Raw genomic sequence first — 14,983 nt, forward strand, 5'->3', positions numbered from 1 at the left:
AAGCGCCACACAATGGGAGTTCGCCACTGTCTCCACGGCCTGCCAGGGTAGCTGCTCACGTGTATTTCTCTAATGATGGCAGTTTTTATGTTTTTGCTTTTTATTTTTTTTTTTTTAAAGATTTTATTTATTTATTTGACAGAGAGAAATCACAAGTAGATGGAGAGGCAGGCAGAGAGAGAGAGAGAGAGAGGGAAGCAGGCTCCCTGCTGAGCAGAGAGCCCGATGCGGGACTCGATCCCAGGACCCTGAGATCATGACCTGAGCCGAAGGCAGGGGCTTAACCCACTGAGCCACCCAGGCGCCCTGTTTTTGCTTTTTAAGATTTTATTTATTTATTTGACAGAGATCACAAGTAGGCAGAGAGGCAGGCAGAGAGAGAGGGAGGAGGAAGCAGGCTTCCCGCCGAGCAGAGAGCCCGATGTGGGGCTCGATCCCAGGACCCCGGGATCATGACCTGAGCCGAGGGCAGAGGCTTTAGCCCACTGAGCCACCCAGGCGCCCCCGTTTTTATGTTTTTAAACATCTGTACTTGGCAAAGGAAAAGCTGACTCTTCTGTGCGGTTACTTTAAAAAACGTTTATAAATCCGAGACTGTTGCAGTAGATGAACTGGCCTCAAGCCCCCTGAACCACCCAGTTTTAAGGAGAGCGGGAGACGGAGGAAGCGGGAGAGGGCAAGTGCAGGGGGCACGGCTGGGTGGCTGGAGGGGCAGGAAACATGGGCGAGTGACTAGATAGGCACGCGACGGGAATGCGCACCCAAGGGGCTGAGGGAGTCCAGAGCTCGCTTCCCTATGCCACCCACCTTCCGGGGTCACGGAAAGGACGCGTCCGGGAAGACTACCCGCTGAGCGGGGCGCAGAGCAGCGAGCCACCCCCTGCCCCCGCCCTCAGCCCCGCACCTCAGCCCCGCACACGCTCCCCGCGCGCCTGCACGCCCGCCACGCACAGCCGCGCCCCCTACCGGCGCGCGCGCTCAGGTGAGCGCCCTCCGAGCCCGCCGCGCGGCTAGTGCGCGTGCGTGCAGGTGAGCGTCCCGCCCCGCTCCCCGCTCCCTTTCCCGCCCCCGCCCCGGTGCTTGGCCACCTGCCCGGGAAACTGGTGGTAGATTGTTGCCCTCGGGTCGCTCCGGGGCGGGGACACGGAAACTGGCCATGGAAGGTACGTCGGGGGCTCGGGAGCCCCGGGCCCGGCCGAGAGAGCGAGACCCAGACCGGCACCCCCGCCCGGACCGAGACCGCCACCCCGAGCGACACCGGGACAGATCCGGGGACCGGCGGAGGGAGAGAAACGGGGGCGAGCGGAGGGACGGGGACCGGGACAGGGGAAGGCACCGAGACCCTCGCCAGGACAGACACCCGGTCGGGGACCTTCGCGCCGGTGAACAGAGAGTCTGGGAAAAGTCCCATCAAAGTCGGACGCGGGACAGACCCCGGAGGCCGACCTGGGACGCAGCCCCGCCCCCCTGGCCCGCACCTTGGGAAACCCCGGAGCTACCGCCCCACAGGAAGGAGCGCTTTGGAGCCAGTGGCCCGGCAAGGTGAGGTGGGGCTGCGGGGCGCCCTGCGACATGGAGACCCGGAAAGCCTGGGTCTGAGACACTCCCCCCTCTCCCCGGCTGCGGTGCTCCAGCGCCCGACTCCATGGTCTAGGAAGACGGCTTCAAGGAAGAACGTGCCATTCCCCCCTTTTGTGGTCTTAGAGGACACCTGGGAGGGAAGGAAAACCTTAGGTGCCCCACTTCTTGATCCGAACCCGATTAACAAAGCAGAAACCACCCCTGTTGGCAGTGGCCGGGCCGGGGACCACATGAGGAGGAAGAGAAAACTTCATGAGCGGAAAGGGAAGGAGTGGGAAGGAGGGTAGGTAGGTGGGGTTAACCTGAGGCTCCTCCCTGACCTCTCCCCACCCTTCCGAGACGTGCCCACAGGACCGCCCCGTGGGGCTTCGGACCCTTGTCCTGTGTTCCAAAACCAGCCTTCCAAAGTCCCGTCAGGGTCTGATGAGGTCAGCCCAGTGAAGGGTTAATAGTTAAATCGGTAACCTCTTGTAGGGGTATATGTATTTCAAAACAGACTGCTGGGAGAAACTACCCTTATACCCAAAGAACTGAATCCACCTAAAACTCCCCCCACTGAAGGGCAGAGATTGCCCACCGTTGTCAGTGAAGTCTTCTGGACAGCCTCCTGCAAATCCCCTGACTGTTTCAGATCCCACTTCCCTGAATGAACAAACTGGGCTGGCCCTGCCTTTTAGAGCACAGATGATTCTGGTAAGGTCTTGTGAGGTGAAAGCCTCATGCTATCCTGGAAGACTTAGGGAGCTGCGAGAGGGAGTGGAAGGGAGGAGAGGAGGAAGTCAGCTCTAGACTCCACACCCCCGTCAGGAGTTGGGTCTTTTTTTCCATCGAACATTCCATCCAGCTCCACAGATATTACTGAATTCCCAGGTTGTGTGCCAGGCCAACAAGGAGACAAGTAGGTACTGGAGTGCCGACTGCCTTCTGGTTTTGGACACCTGCTCTATTCTCTAAGGTAGAGTCAAGCTCCTCTCTCTGCTGTAGGATTTGAAGGTTTAAACTCAGTCCCCTTCTCAGTTGTGTCCACATAGCGGGAAAGCTGTTATCCTGAGCTTATGTTACATTATCTAAAACCAACGAGCCAAACTCTGACAAAGGTTATACCCAGATACAGTCCGAGGCACGAGCTGTTGTGCGTTCCTGATCAAAACCACATTGCATTGGTAGCTCCCGAGCTTCATTTTGGGTTTCTTTTTAAATCAGTATCCTTGGGGCGCCTGGGTGGCTCAGTGGGTTAAGCCGCTGCCTTTGGCTCAGGTCATGATCTCAGAGTCCTGGGATCGAGCCCCGCATCGGGGTCTCTGCTCAGCAGGGAGCCTGCTTCCTCCTCTCTCTCTGCCTGCCTCTCTGCCTGCTTATGATCTCGGTCTAAAATAAAATCTTAAAAAATCAATCAATCAATCAATCAATCAGTATCCTTGTCCCTCACCATGACCCCCTGCCCCCCGCCCCCACACCCAAGGTGAGTGAAGGGATTACTTTTGCTTTTTTGGCTCATAGCCAGCTGGTGGTTTGAAACAAAAAGACTATTTCTGCCTTTCTTCCACACAGTAAACTTTGATTTAATGGACAGGATGGAGGGGCCAGGGCTCCATTACTTAATGGGTGAGATCTACTGACAGTGTCCACAGTCTGGTAGGAGACTGACAGGTAAATCTGCCACTGCAGGGGAAACAGATTTGGAGAGAACAGACCCCCTGCCTGAGATCTGGAAGGTTTCCTGGAGGACATTGACCTCGAAGCTGAGTCCTGGAAAAGGAGCAAGAATGAGGGGACTTGGGTGGCTCAGTAGTTAAGGTTAAGCATCTTCCTTGGCTCAGGTCATAATCCCAGGATCCTGGGCAGCCTGCTTCTCCCTCTTCCTTTTCCTCTGCTCCTCCACCGCTAGTGTTCTTTTTCAAATAAATAAATAAAATCGAGAAAAGAAGAAAGAAAAGGAGCAAGACTGGTAAGGCTGGGAGAGGAAATGAAAGGGGTTCCAAGCAGAGAACTAGCTTCCACGGTGACCTGCCGAACGGGAGTGCAGGTCATCTTTTTGGGGGCCAGGGGAGAGGAGCAGTTCACTATGGTTGGGTCTTTGAGTGTGATGTTGTAAAGAGAGATGAGCAGGGCCTTGTGTGCTGTGCTGAAAGTGTGGACAAGGTGGCTCCCAGCTACATGGTTAGATAGCTCCTGCAGGTGGGCAAACCAGCATCCAATCAGTGCTCAGAATTATAGGGATATGTGGCATGGTGGCTTAGCAGTGTTGGGCCAAGTGTTTGGATACCCTGTGGGGCCCCTAAACCAGAGAATTCTCTGGAATATGAAATGCTGTAGCAAAATCTGTTTCTGTTCTGCACATCTCTTTAATGTCTCCTTAATGCCAGCGTGAGATGTTCAGGGATCTAATATTGAACAAGCTATTGAGTTTGAAGCCTCTAATGGCCATGTATGTTTTCAGTTACAGTGAACCCACTGCAGGGAGATACCTGCCCTCGAACCCCAGGTCTGGACTAGAGGAAGTGGAATATTACCAGTCAGAGGCTGAAGGACTCCTGGATTGCCATAAATGCAAATACTTGTGCACTGGGAGAGGTAAGCCATTTGGGAGGCATTGTGACCATTTACTGTTTGCTGATGGTTCTGGAAGGGGTCTGAGCTGGTGAAGTGAAAATTCAAGCAGACTTTCCTTTTGGGTTCCTAACCTTTTCATGTATACAACTGCATGAGGTTCTCTTTCCCCCAGCCCCCCCAAAAAGTAGGCACATCTGAAAGGTACAACGAGATTTCCAGTGCTTCTCTTCAGATGTCTGGAGGCCAGGCGAGCAGCCATGCTTGGGGTGTCAGGTAGCAGGTTGAGCCACAGGGAGAACCAACTGTGAGCTGCCGGCTGTGGGAGGGCTGGGTTAGAGACAGAAAGCCACCTGGAGGGGGCAGCCTGGTAGCAGTTCATGCCACAGGATGTCTTTTAAAATTTGTTGTCTGAGGGGTGCCTGGGTGGCTCAGTGGGTTAAGGCCTCTGCCTTCGGCTTGGGTCATGATCCTGGGGTCCTGGGATCGAGCCCCGCATTGGGCTCTGTGCTCGGTGGGGAGCCTGCAGAGAGAGAGAGGCTCTCTGCCTACATGTGATCTCTGTCAAATAAATAAATAAAATCTTTTTTTAAAATAAATAAATAAATAATAAAATTTGTTGTCTGAGATCCATAGGAAGAAATAGATCTTCCTTGAAGGCCCAGGTTCACACACATACACGTACGTCGTGAAACAGTACTTACCTTATTAGATATCAGCTATGTGAGTAATTTCTGTTCTACCCTGTTTTACTGAGAACAAACCGGGGAAAAAAATGTTATAGAATATGCAGTTTGCAGAATATGTAAATAATATGTGTCGGCTCCAAGTGCGGTGCCCCGAGTTCCCATCCAAGCATTCGTCCTGACCTTGCCAGTAATGAAGAAAATCTGGTTTGCCACGGTGAGCCCTTGTAGCTCACGTGATTTGGTGAGAAATTCTTCTAGGCTGCCTATGACTAAGGGGGAAAACTTCTCAGCCTAAGGGAGAGAAATCAAGGAACTTGTACCTGAAAGTGTATCATAGGGTGATTCCAATAATGCACATGATTATGGGGTTCTCTGGAACTTCCTTTAAAGAGCTCTAGGCAATCCAGGTATAAGAATCGACACTCTGGTTTACATGTATTGGCACAACCTCGTTGCTTCTAATTTGCTCAATAATTCACGAGACTCAGAGAGGTATAGTAAGATAACAAAGCCACACAGCTGTTACCTAAAAGAGTTGCAGTGGAAACTCAGAGCCTAACTCTAAGGCCTGAAATGGTTTACTTGCTTGACCTTTCATTTCCTTTTTGTTTTCCTCTGTGATTATTTTACCAAGAGGAGAGGGCAGGACTTGAGCCTCCTGACCAAAACACACCTTGATTTAGCTTTGACTGCTTCTGGCTGTCTGGCTTTGGACCTAGAGATCATTTCTGAGTCAAGAGAGTGGAAGGCTGGTTTAGAAGTCAGAACCCTTGAGGGCTTATAAAGATCTCTGGATATGCAGAGGCCCACATCAGTACATAATTCTTGTATGTAGAGAAACAGCCATTGAACACCAGGAACTTGTCTCCAGCAGGCAGTGCAGGCCTGGATAAAGGTCACCCGAAGATTTCCACCCCTATCTTCAGAGTAGGTCTCTTGTGACTGCTTCTCCTTATCAGTGAACTCATCTCCTCCCTCAGCAAACTGGTGGAAGTGGGAGGCTGCTATGGCAAGACATTGGGAAAACCCTAAATGTCCTTTACACTGGAATTTTTTAAATTCATTGTGGTATTCTCTACACCTTCTAAAAATATAAAGTAGATTTATATTTGCTGAGATAGAAAAAAATGTTCCTCCTATATTCTTAAGTGAAAAAATAGGTTATATAATAGTGGCTAGAGTAGGTCCCTGTTCTTCACCTAAAAGCAAATAACAGAAAAAATGATGAATGTATGATAAAAGTTCAGAAGAAAAAATAATGGTATTTTTAAATAGTTGGATTTTAGGTAATTGTGACATTATATGTTTTTGTCTTTATTTTTTCCCATCAGTATATAGTATTTTTATAATTAAAGACAACTGCCTTTAAAGACAGTAAGGCTGTCTGCATCTTGGAGGAGAGTGAAGAGCGTAAAGACAATACTTGACAGTCTGTCATTCCCACTGGAGAGTGTGTAGATAGAGGTACCATGACTTCATACATAAACCAGCTGGACCTAGGCACAAAATCCCATTCTCTAAACACCCACCAGGGAGCTGCTGACCGTCTGCTCGTAGTCAACTGACCTACCAGGACTGTGCCAGCATATACAGTTTCCGGCTCAGAACACCTAGCTTTATAGAATCCTGAGGAAAAAGAAGCCACACACAAAAGAGTACATAACTGTATGATTCCATTTACATGAAATTCTAGAAAGGCCAACCTCGTTCCTAATGGCAGAAAGCAGACCAGTGATTGTCTGAGGAGGATGGTGAGGCATTGACCCCAAGCAGTCTCTTGGGGGAACTTTCTGGGCAGATGAAGATATTCTGTATCTTGCTTCGGAAGACCTGGCATTTGTGTTTGTCAAAACTCACCAAGCTGTACACTTAACATGGGTCGTTTTGTTCCGTATCCGTTATATCTCAATGAAGTTGATTTTAAGGAAAGCAGCCAGTTTGGGCAGAAAGGCTGGAGCTCTTTCCTTGTCCAAGACAGAGAAGCCAAGGGTCCCCCAGAGAACCTAGCCCTGGGAAAAGAATCACAGCCCAGATTTGCTCTTGAGGGAAACCAAAGAAAACAAAGTTAAATTGTAAAACAGACTTACTGAGTTGAAATCTAAGACCAGGGAAGCCCATTACGTTTCTTTAATTCAGTAAACCTTGTGGGTTTAATTAACTTGATCTTTGCTCTTTCCAATATATGTGAACCATGGTTAACATTTTGATGTATGACTTCCATGCTTTTTTCCGACTTCATTGTATTTTTTAAGCTCTATGTTATTTCCTTCAAACTTGGAGAAGTTTCCTCTTGCCAACGGAAGCAAGCCACAGAACGTATCTAGAGAGGAGATCGGTCTTTCTTAGTCTCTTTGGCAGGGAAGGGCTGGGGCAGAGAATGTTCTCGCCTTCCATGGAGGATGCCTTTCTTTCCGGTCGGGAGCTGGCCTGATTTCTCCCGCCATCTTCCTGCCCCCCGGCAGCGGGAGGCACCCTTGAGGGTTACTCTTATTTTTAGCTCTGAGCACCTCCGACAGCATTTCCAGAGCCCACAGTCCCCCGCTCCCATCTCATGCCCCTCACGCAGCTGGGGCAGCTCGGGCCTCCCGGGGCGGAACCCAGAGCCCGCCGCGGCGGCGTGAGCTACCACGGGGAAGAGGAGCATCGAGGCGGACGTCTCCGAGTACGAAATAGCAGCTCTCAAAATGGTAACACACCCTTCTTTTGCAGCCTGCTGCCAGATGCTGGAGGTGCTCCTGAACTTGTTGATCCTGGCCTGCAGCTCTGTGTCTTACAGTTCCACAGGGGGCTACACGGGCATCACCAGCCTGGGGGGCATTTACTACTACCAGTTCGGAGGCGCTTACAGTGGTTTCGAGGGCGCCGATGGGGAGAAAGCACAGCAGCTGGACGTCCAGTTCTACCAGCTGAAGCTGCCCACGGTCACTGCGGCGATGGCCTACAGTGGAGCCCTCATGGCCTTCTGCTGCCTCCTTGTCCTCCTGGGCGTCCTGCGGGGCCCGTGGCACTGCCCTCCATGGCTGCTGATTGAAGGCTCGTTGGACGTGCTCATCGCGGGGGCCTATGTCCCCGCTCTGTACTTCTACTTCCACCAGCTCTCGGCTGCCTATGTGTCCCCGGTGTGCAGAGAGAGGGAGGCGCTGTACCAGAGCAAAGGGTACAGCGGCTTCAGCTGCACTTTCCACGGGGGGGATATAGGAGCTGCGGTCTTTGCGGTCCTGAGCATCGGGCTCTTTGCTCTGGGGGCTGTGCTGGCCATCCGAGGTTACCGGCAGGTCAGGAAGCTCAAAGAGAAGCCTGCAGAGATGTTGGAGTTTTAGGCCTTTTAAGCCAACCCACCAAATGTCAGCGGTGGAAGTTACTCTGAACCACTGTCTTTCACGGAATACTTGGCCATGGGACTTGCCTGCAGTTGAAGACGGTGAGGCTAACATCAGTGTCCTGGGGGGGCCAACATCGGTGTCCCGGGGAAACTCCAGGTTACACGGAGCAGCGTTCTCTGAGGTTATAAGTTCTCGAGTCCTCTGCTGGTGAGCGAGTCAAAGTTACTGAAACAGACCAAAACTGGAAGTCAGGACCCATGAGGAAAAGGCACGGGCTGCAGCAAAATGCACTTTTGATTAGCTCAAGGGAGATAACCCCGTGAATCTGAAGAACCAGATGTTCCAAGTTGGTGGAAAGCCCCATACGCCGGAGACAACATTCCGGCTTGAACTTTTGTAAACACAGCTGTCTTAAGCGGATGAGACCCAGAGTTTTTCCACACTGAGGGCTTGGATCCTTCAATTCCCTGATGCTCTGCAGGCAGGGTGTAGGGAAGCTGGGAGACTCCGCCTGTAAGTTGGAGGTAGGCGTGGGCCGAGCAAAGAGGAATCAGATTCATTCAGTGGGCTGCAAAGAAGCTATTCTAACAAGCCCCTTCCAACGGCTTTGAAAACTCAATAAGTGTTTTGTACCTCTTGTAAATGTACCATTGTACGGAGAATTAAACCCAACATCTGGAATTCAGGATCCATCCAGAATAAAAGAATGTAAAATCTTTCCCAACAGAAGAATGCACTTTTGGCCAGACGGCTTCATGGGTTCTTACTGCATGTTAAATTGTGACTTCGGGAACATTACAACATATTCTGGGTACAAGTGAATATGATCTTTGCTTTACGTAAATCCAATAAGAGTCCAAAGAAAAATTTTAACTTGGAGGTGATGCTTCTCTTTACAGCACATTTTTAACAGTATACCCTTAAACACAGGCAACTCGTCATATTTAAAAGGGGAGTTCCATTTGGGTTTAGAAGGTGAAATAAATGCTTATCTATGATTAGACAGTTTCTTGAAGAATACATAAGAAAGCATGAAGAGTATTGGCTTCCGGAGAGAGGGAGATTTTATTTTCCATTTTAGCATAGCTTGACTGCACGTTTCAGTTTTATTTCAGAGAAATAAAAAACTTGATTTGCTCCCCTCTTTTTTCACATTTACAGTGCAAACACAGAAGTAGATGTCTAATTAAGCGGGATATTACATGATCAGCCACGAAACCAGCCTCCCCCCAAAAAGACCCCATAACGAATAACAAAAATCTCATGTCTGTTTTGGTCTCCACGTCCCTCTCTAGAGCCCTCGCTCTGCTCTCTTTCCAGAGACTTGTCCCATTCTACCATCAGAATAAACTGCTGGCGCTGGCAGTCACCGTTGTTCTCTTTTGGGAGCTGTGAATCTTATTGCCCTAACAGCAAGGTTAGAAGTACATGAGCCTGGGGGTGCCTGGGCGGCTCCGTGGGTTAAATATCTGCCTTCAGTTCACACCACCATCTCAGGGTCCTGGGATGGAGTCCCTGCTCAGTGTGTGTGTGGCGGGTGTCTGCCTTTCCCTCTCCCTTTGCCCCACCTCCTGCTCGTGCTCTCTCTCAAATAAATAAACAAAGTCTTTAAAAAGAAAAAAAGAAGAAGAAGAAGAAGAAAATACATGAGCCTGTTTGATATTAATAGCTAAGTCAGGCCAGGCCTGCCTGGTCTGTGATGATACTCAGTGACCATATTCCCTCAGCAGACCCAATAGCACTGGACCCGGCATCAGACCATTATTCCTCTCAACTGTCCTAGCCAGGGGGGGGGGGGGGTAGTTGACAAGATCTAGATTTATTTCATTTCAGCCCAGCAGATACATGCGTGGATCACGACTGCACTGTTTTGGCCAAATCTGCCCCAGGAGGAAGCGTTCAGGTTTCTCCATCCTGTAGCAGGACAGTATTCCTGTCTCCCTTCAGGGGTAAGATGTTAACCTGCGTGCAGAAGGAAAACCAAGGCAGAGAAGGGTATTGGATACAGGGGAAAAGTGCTCCCGCTGAAGTAGAGCGATGTTTGGGCCAATTCACTTGTTCTACTCCGGGGAGCAAGTGGCCAGTCCCTTACAGCGCCTGGGTGGTGAGTGGGCAGTTCCGATCTGATGTTATTTTCAGATATAAATTAGAGGAATGTAGCTTGTTGACTGTCGGAGACTCTGGCTGCTGTGTCCCGCGGACGTCCCAGGAATTCGTGTGGGCCGGGCAAGAGTTAGGACCACCCGGCCCAGGAGATGGTGCCTCAATCTGTTAGAGAGACTGGTACTTCGCTGCCCAGTTTTTAAATGTTATGGTACTCCCCAGTGTACTAGCGAGGCTTCCCGATTTCTGGGAAACCACACTTCTCATCATTTGTCTCATTTCTTAAATCTCTCACTAAGCCCCTTCCATTGTCTAAACGTTACTGAGTAGCATCACTTTCCATTTGCATTCACATTTTATGACTTTCCAAATATTTACATGTACTTGCTTTCACCGGGGCCTCAGCCCAGCCCCGCGGGATAAGACAGGCCGGCACCACTTTCCCTTGTCAGATGATGTGTGGGAGGCTTCTGGTCAGGCCACATCGCCTGCAGCGGAGTGTAGGGACAAGAGCCTGGTGTTCCCACTTTAGGTTCACATGCTTCTCTCTGAGTTCTATTTTCTGTCCCCTGGGGCATGACAGGTGACATTCTTCCAGAAGTACACCTAAGCAGAAGGCAGGGCCTCTGTTAGTGATGAATGAAAGCTGATCTTGGACGAGAAGATACTCGGTGTCCAGTCACCTCTCGTTTCCTTAAATGCATAAGAAACCCCACGTTTCTTATGCATAAGTGAACAGCCCACGTGTCGGTCAGCTGAACAGACCGGTCTGTCCCCACAGTGGCATCGGAGCCCACATAATGAAGTTTGTGGACGCCGTGGGAGCAGATCTGAAAACACCTCCTAGAATAGTAAATGAACAAGACTCAGAACAGTGTGTGGGGTATGCTTCCTGGTGAAAAAAAAAAAAAAAGAAAAGCAGGGAAGGGGGGGAAGGAAAGGCAGATTTGAGTCAGCTTTTATATGCATGAAGGAACACTGGAAAGTTATATTAGGAAATAATGAAAGTGGGTGGGGGCAGAGAACAGGATGGACAGGGACAGGAGTGATTTTTCCCAGTGTATTCCTTTTTATGTCATTGTTTAGTTTAAAAAAAAAAAACTTTAAAATTTTAACTGTAGATTCAGGAAATGGTAACAGATGCGCCCTCCACCCAGTGTTCCCCGGGGCTCCTGTCTTGCGTCACCGGAACGCTGCGCCGGCAGCAGGACCCTGACGTTGGAGAGCTGTGGATTTGACCGGCTGTACTGCACTTGTGTCTGTGTGTGTGCACACTTCCGTGCCATTCGGTCACACATAGCTTCACGTCACCACCACCACCATGATCAGCGACAAACTCTCCCGTGCCGGACGTTGCTGGGGCTCCCCCACATCTCCCCATCTGCCCACAAGCATCTGTGCTCACTCTCCAAATTGTGTGCTTTGAGACTCACATAACAGGAGTCACACTGTGTATAACCTTTAACACTGGCTTTCTTCTGCTCATCGTAATTCCCTGGAGAGCCGTCCAAGTGGTTGTGTGTTTTCGCAGCTCCTTCCCTTGGACCGCTGAGTGGAGTTTCCCGTGGTATGGATGGATCCGACTGCCGACCCTTCACCTATGGAAAGACATCTAGGTTTCTGATAGAGGCAATGACAGATAAAGCTCCTGTGAGCTTTCAGGTGTACAGTTTTGTGTAGACTTTCAGTGTTTCTTTCTTTAGGATAAGTGCTCTAGGAGTCTGGTCTTAGGGTCACACGGTACGTATATATATAAATATGTTTTTTTAAGAAACTTGACAAAATTTTTTCCAGAGTGGCATTTTGGGTTTTTGAACATGTGAATATTAAGAAAAAAAAACCAAACTGGGGTTCCTGGCGGGCTTAGTTGGTAGGGTATACAGCTCTTGATCTCAGTGTTCATGAGTTCAAGCCCCATATGGAGCATGGAGCCTGCTTAAAAATCCATCCCTCTAGCCATACATACATCAGTTTAAAAAACAAAAGCCAAGGATGTTCATATTGAATCAAATCGTGTCCTTAAAAGCAGGGCACCGGCGGTACTTCTCAAGTCTAACCTAGACTTTTCTGGGTGAGGGATGTCGGTGCTAAATCCCAAATCTCTGTCCTCCTAGGTGTGGTACAGATAGTGGAGGTGATACTGAATGGCATGGTTCTCATGTGCGTCGTGTCCTCCTACTTTGTCCTTGCTGGATTCACTGCCACCTTCACCAGTGGTGGCGGCTTTGGGAACAACTACTACTCACCATTCGAGGGCACCGAGCTGGAGCAGGTTCGGCAGCTGGACCAGAAATACACAGTGCTCCGGGCACCCCTGATCTACGGGGGCGTGGCTGTTTCTCTGGGGCTGGGTGTCCTGACTATGAGTGTTTTACTCCAAGGAGCCAAAAGTCTCGAGGAACTGTCGGGGAAGTGGCTCCTCCTAGAGGCCGCCTTCAGCCTCCTGGCAGCGGTGAGCTACGGCGTGGGCACCGGCATTTACCTCCACGTGGCCTTGCAGATCAATTCCACGGACACTTGCAGAGCGCGAGAGAGGCTCTATGCCCGCAAGGGTCTCACCTGGATGAACTGCCAGCTGGCGGGCACGGACGGGGCGGCAGCCACCTTCGCCTGCCTCCTGGTGCTGCTGTACGGGGCCGGCGTGGTGCTGGCCCTGCGGAGCTACCGGGAGCAGAGGCTCTGCAAGGAGAGCCAAGCGCAGCGCCGCAGTCACAGCGATGCGCCCGAGTACCTGTGGTCAGGAACACTCTGAGACCCTCTTCTGTGTGGGCAGTCCACATCCCTGTTTCTCTCAAGAAGAGGTGTCTTTTCAAACGACACGTTAGACAACGGTGGTTTTCACATAATTGATTTTGCAAATGGTCCCGTCTGGACGCCTGGGTGGCTCAGTGGTTGGGCATCTGCCTTCAGCTTGGGTCATGATTCCAACGTCCTGGGAACGGGCTCAGCAGGGAGTCTGCTTCTCCCTCTGCCTCTTGCCCTGCTTGTGCTCTCTGTCTCTCCTTCTCTGACAAATAAATAAACAAAATCTTGGAGAAAAAAAAAGTCCCATCAGTACCAGTGCAGAGCTTGATGTTCATCTCAGTTTTCTATCGAGAAGTCTTGTTGGCTGAGAACTTGGGGAAAAAAAAAAAAAGAGAAGAAAGAAAGAAATCACCTTTTGCAGCAAAGAACAACATCCAGAGTCTGCGGTGATGGTAGGATCATGACGATACGGAACTAAGGAGCCAGAGAAATTCAGAAGGAGAGAGGAGACCTTCACGTCCAGGGTAGCAGGCCCAGCGCTACAGCAGAAATACTCTTGCCTGGCTTGACTACTTAAAGTCACCAAAAGAAACCTGTCTTTGCTCCCCGTATTTGGTCCCTGGGGAATGATAGTTGGTAGGGTATACAGCTGTATGACTGTATGACTGAATCCTAAATGAGTAGCTACAGTCTGATTCTCCTAGAAGGAAGCCGCCATGACTGCCTGGGTCCCAGGAGCCATCCTCCCTTCAAGGCGGGAGGTGGGACTCCCGGTACACGAAGGCAGATGCCCGTAGTGTGCGAGTTCCTCCTCACAGTCGGGCTGAGAGAAAAGGGGTTTTTGCCAGCATTCCAAGTTCCTTGTTTTTGTTGTAAGTCATTCATTTGGATTTCACATTCCTAAAATATATTATAATTTTCTTAAATACAAGCCTTTCCAGAGAGAAATAAAATTTATGAACTTCAAAGCGTTATTCAACTGATTCAACTGAACTGTTAATTTTACTAGACTAGGAGGGTTTTTTGGAGGCTTCCCCTTTTCTGCCTTCCCTGATAGAGCTCTCCAGAGTAGGCCTTCAAAGGCAGCTTGTCATCTCTCGTGACCCTGGACTGTTTTCATAACGTAATATAGATCACTAACACTGAATATTAAAAATAAAGTTTTCAGTTATTTTAATCTCAAGTTTTATGGCTGTTCTTATACTTTACGACCGGCCTAAGACTTTCAGTTCATGTCAGACACACCTCGAAATACACATGCCCTTATCATTAAGTTTTTCCCTAATTGCCCTCTTGCTTCTCAACAGCTAGTCCTTTTTTTCTGTAACATCACAGTTTTACTTTCATACTATAAATGAGGTTAAGCTATTTATAAATTAAATCTTTAGTACACTTCTAAAAACAATTTGTTTCCACAATGCAATTCTGACATCAATTTCCGATTCTTTAATTTCTACTGAGTAAGAAACCAGCAAACATGAGCCTCCTTCCACATATACCAAAATGGCTGTTGGGAGAAGCTTCATTTTCCTCCTCCCCTTTCCAGCTGCTGTCCTCCCTGGAACATACCCCTTTTCCTCTCCTTTCAAGTCCCTTCAACAGTTACTTCTTGTAGAACCGATCCAAGCTGAAAGGTCAAAACTAAACCTCATACAGAAATGCGAAAATACCTCATTCTCATTCTGTGTAGAAGTAAAGCTTGGAGGAAAATAATCAGCCGAACATCCACATTCTTAGGTTAACGTACAAACGCGGTGCCACAGGAAGTTGCTTCCCTGTCACCCTCAGCCTTGAGGCCATGGCCAGAGCCCCGTTTTTGCCAGCTGGTAGGATGTTTAACAGGAGCAAAAGTCAAAAGTCAAAAGAACTCGCTCCTTCCTCACACATCCCCCAGAAGATTCCTGCCCTGCCCCCCAAACCTAGTGTTCTTCCCCGAGACAGGTCCCTGTGAGAGTTTTACCCATGTCTGGGTCTTACTCTTGATAAAACGGG

The 14,983-nt window shown here is 49.6% G+C and overlaps 1 protein-coding gene across 2 annotated transcripts; it reads left to right on the forward strand.

The window, feature by feature from the left end:
• Nucleotides 1–1,055: 1,055 nt before the first annotated feature.
• Nucleotides 1,056–14,168, forward strand: MARVELD3 (MARVEL domain containing 3). 2 transcript variants are annotated; one of them, XM_082712352.1, is made up of 3 exons: nucleotides 1,056–1,542; nucleotides 4,022–4,155; nucleotides 12,361–14,168. In XM_082712352.1, exons 1-3 carry the CDS (start codon nucleotides 1,157–1,159, stop codon nucleotides 12,996–12,998), a joined length of 1,158 nt encoding a protein of 385 aa, XP_082568478.1. In that variant the 5' UTR covers nucleotides 1,056–1,156; the 3' UTR covers nucleotides 12,999–14,168. The 2 variants fall into 2 exon arrangements, with proteins under 2 accessions (XP_082568478.1, XP_082568477.1); XM_082712351.1 differs by lacking the exon at nucleotides 12,361–14,168 and adding an exon at nucleotides 7,530–9,016 and having other exon boundaries at nucleotides 1,071–1,542.
• The last annotated feature ends 815 nt before the right edge of the window (nucleotides 14,169–14,983 follow it).

This window comes from Mustela nivalis, assembly GCF_964662115.1.
Source record: "Mustela nivalis genome assembly, chromosome: 18".
NCBI lineage: Eukaryota > Metazoa > Chordata > Mammalia > Carnivora > Mustelidae > Mustela > Mustela nivalis.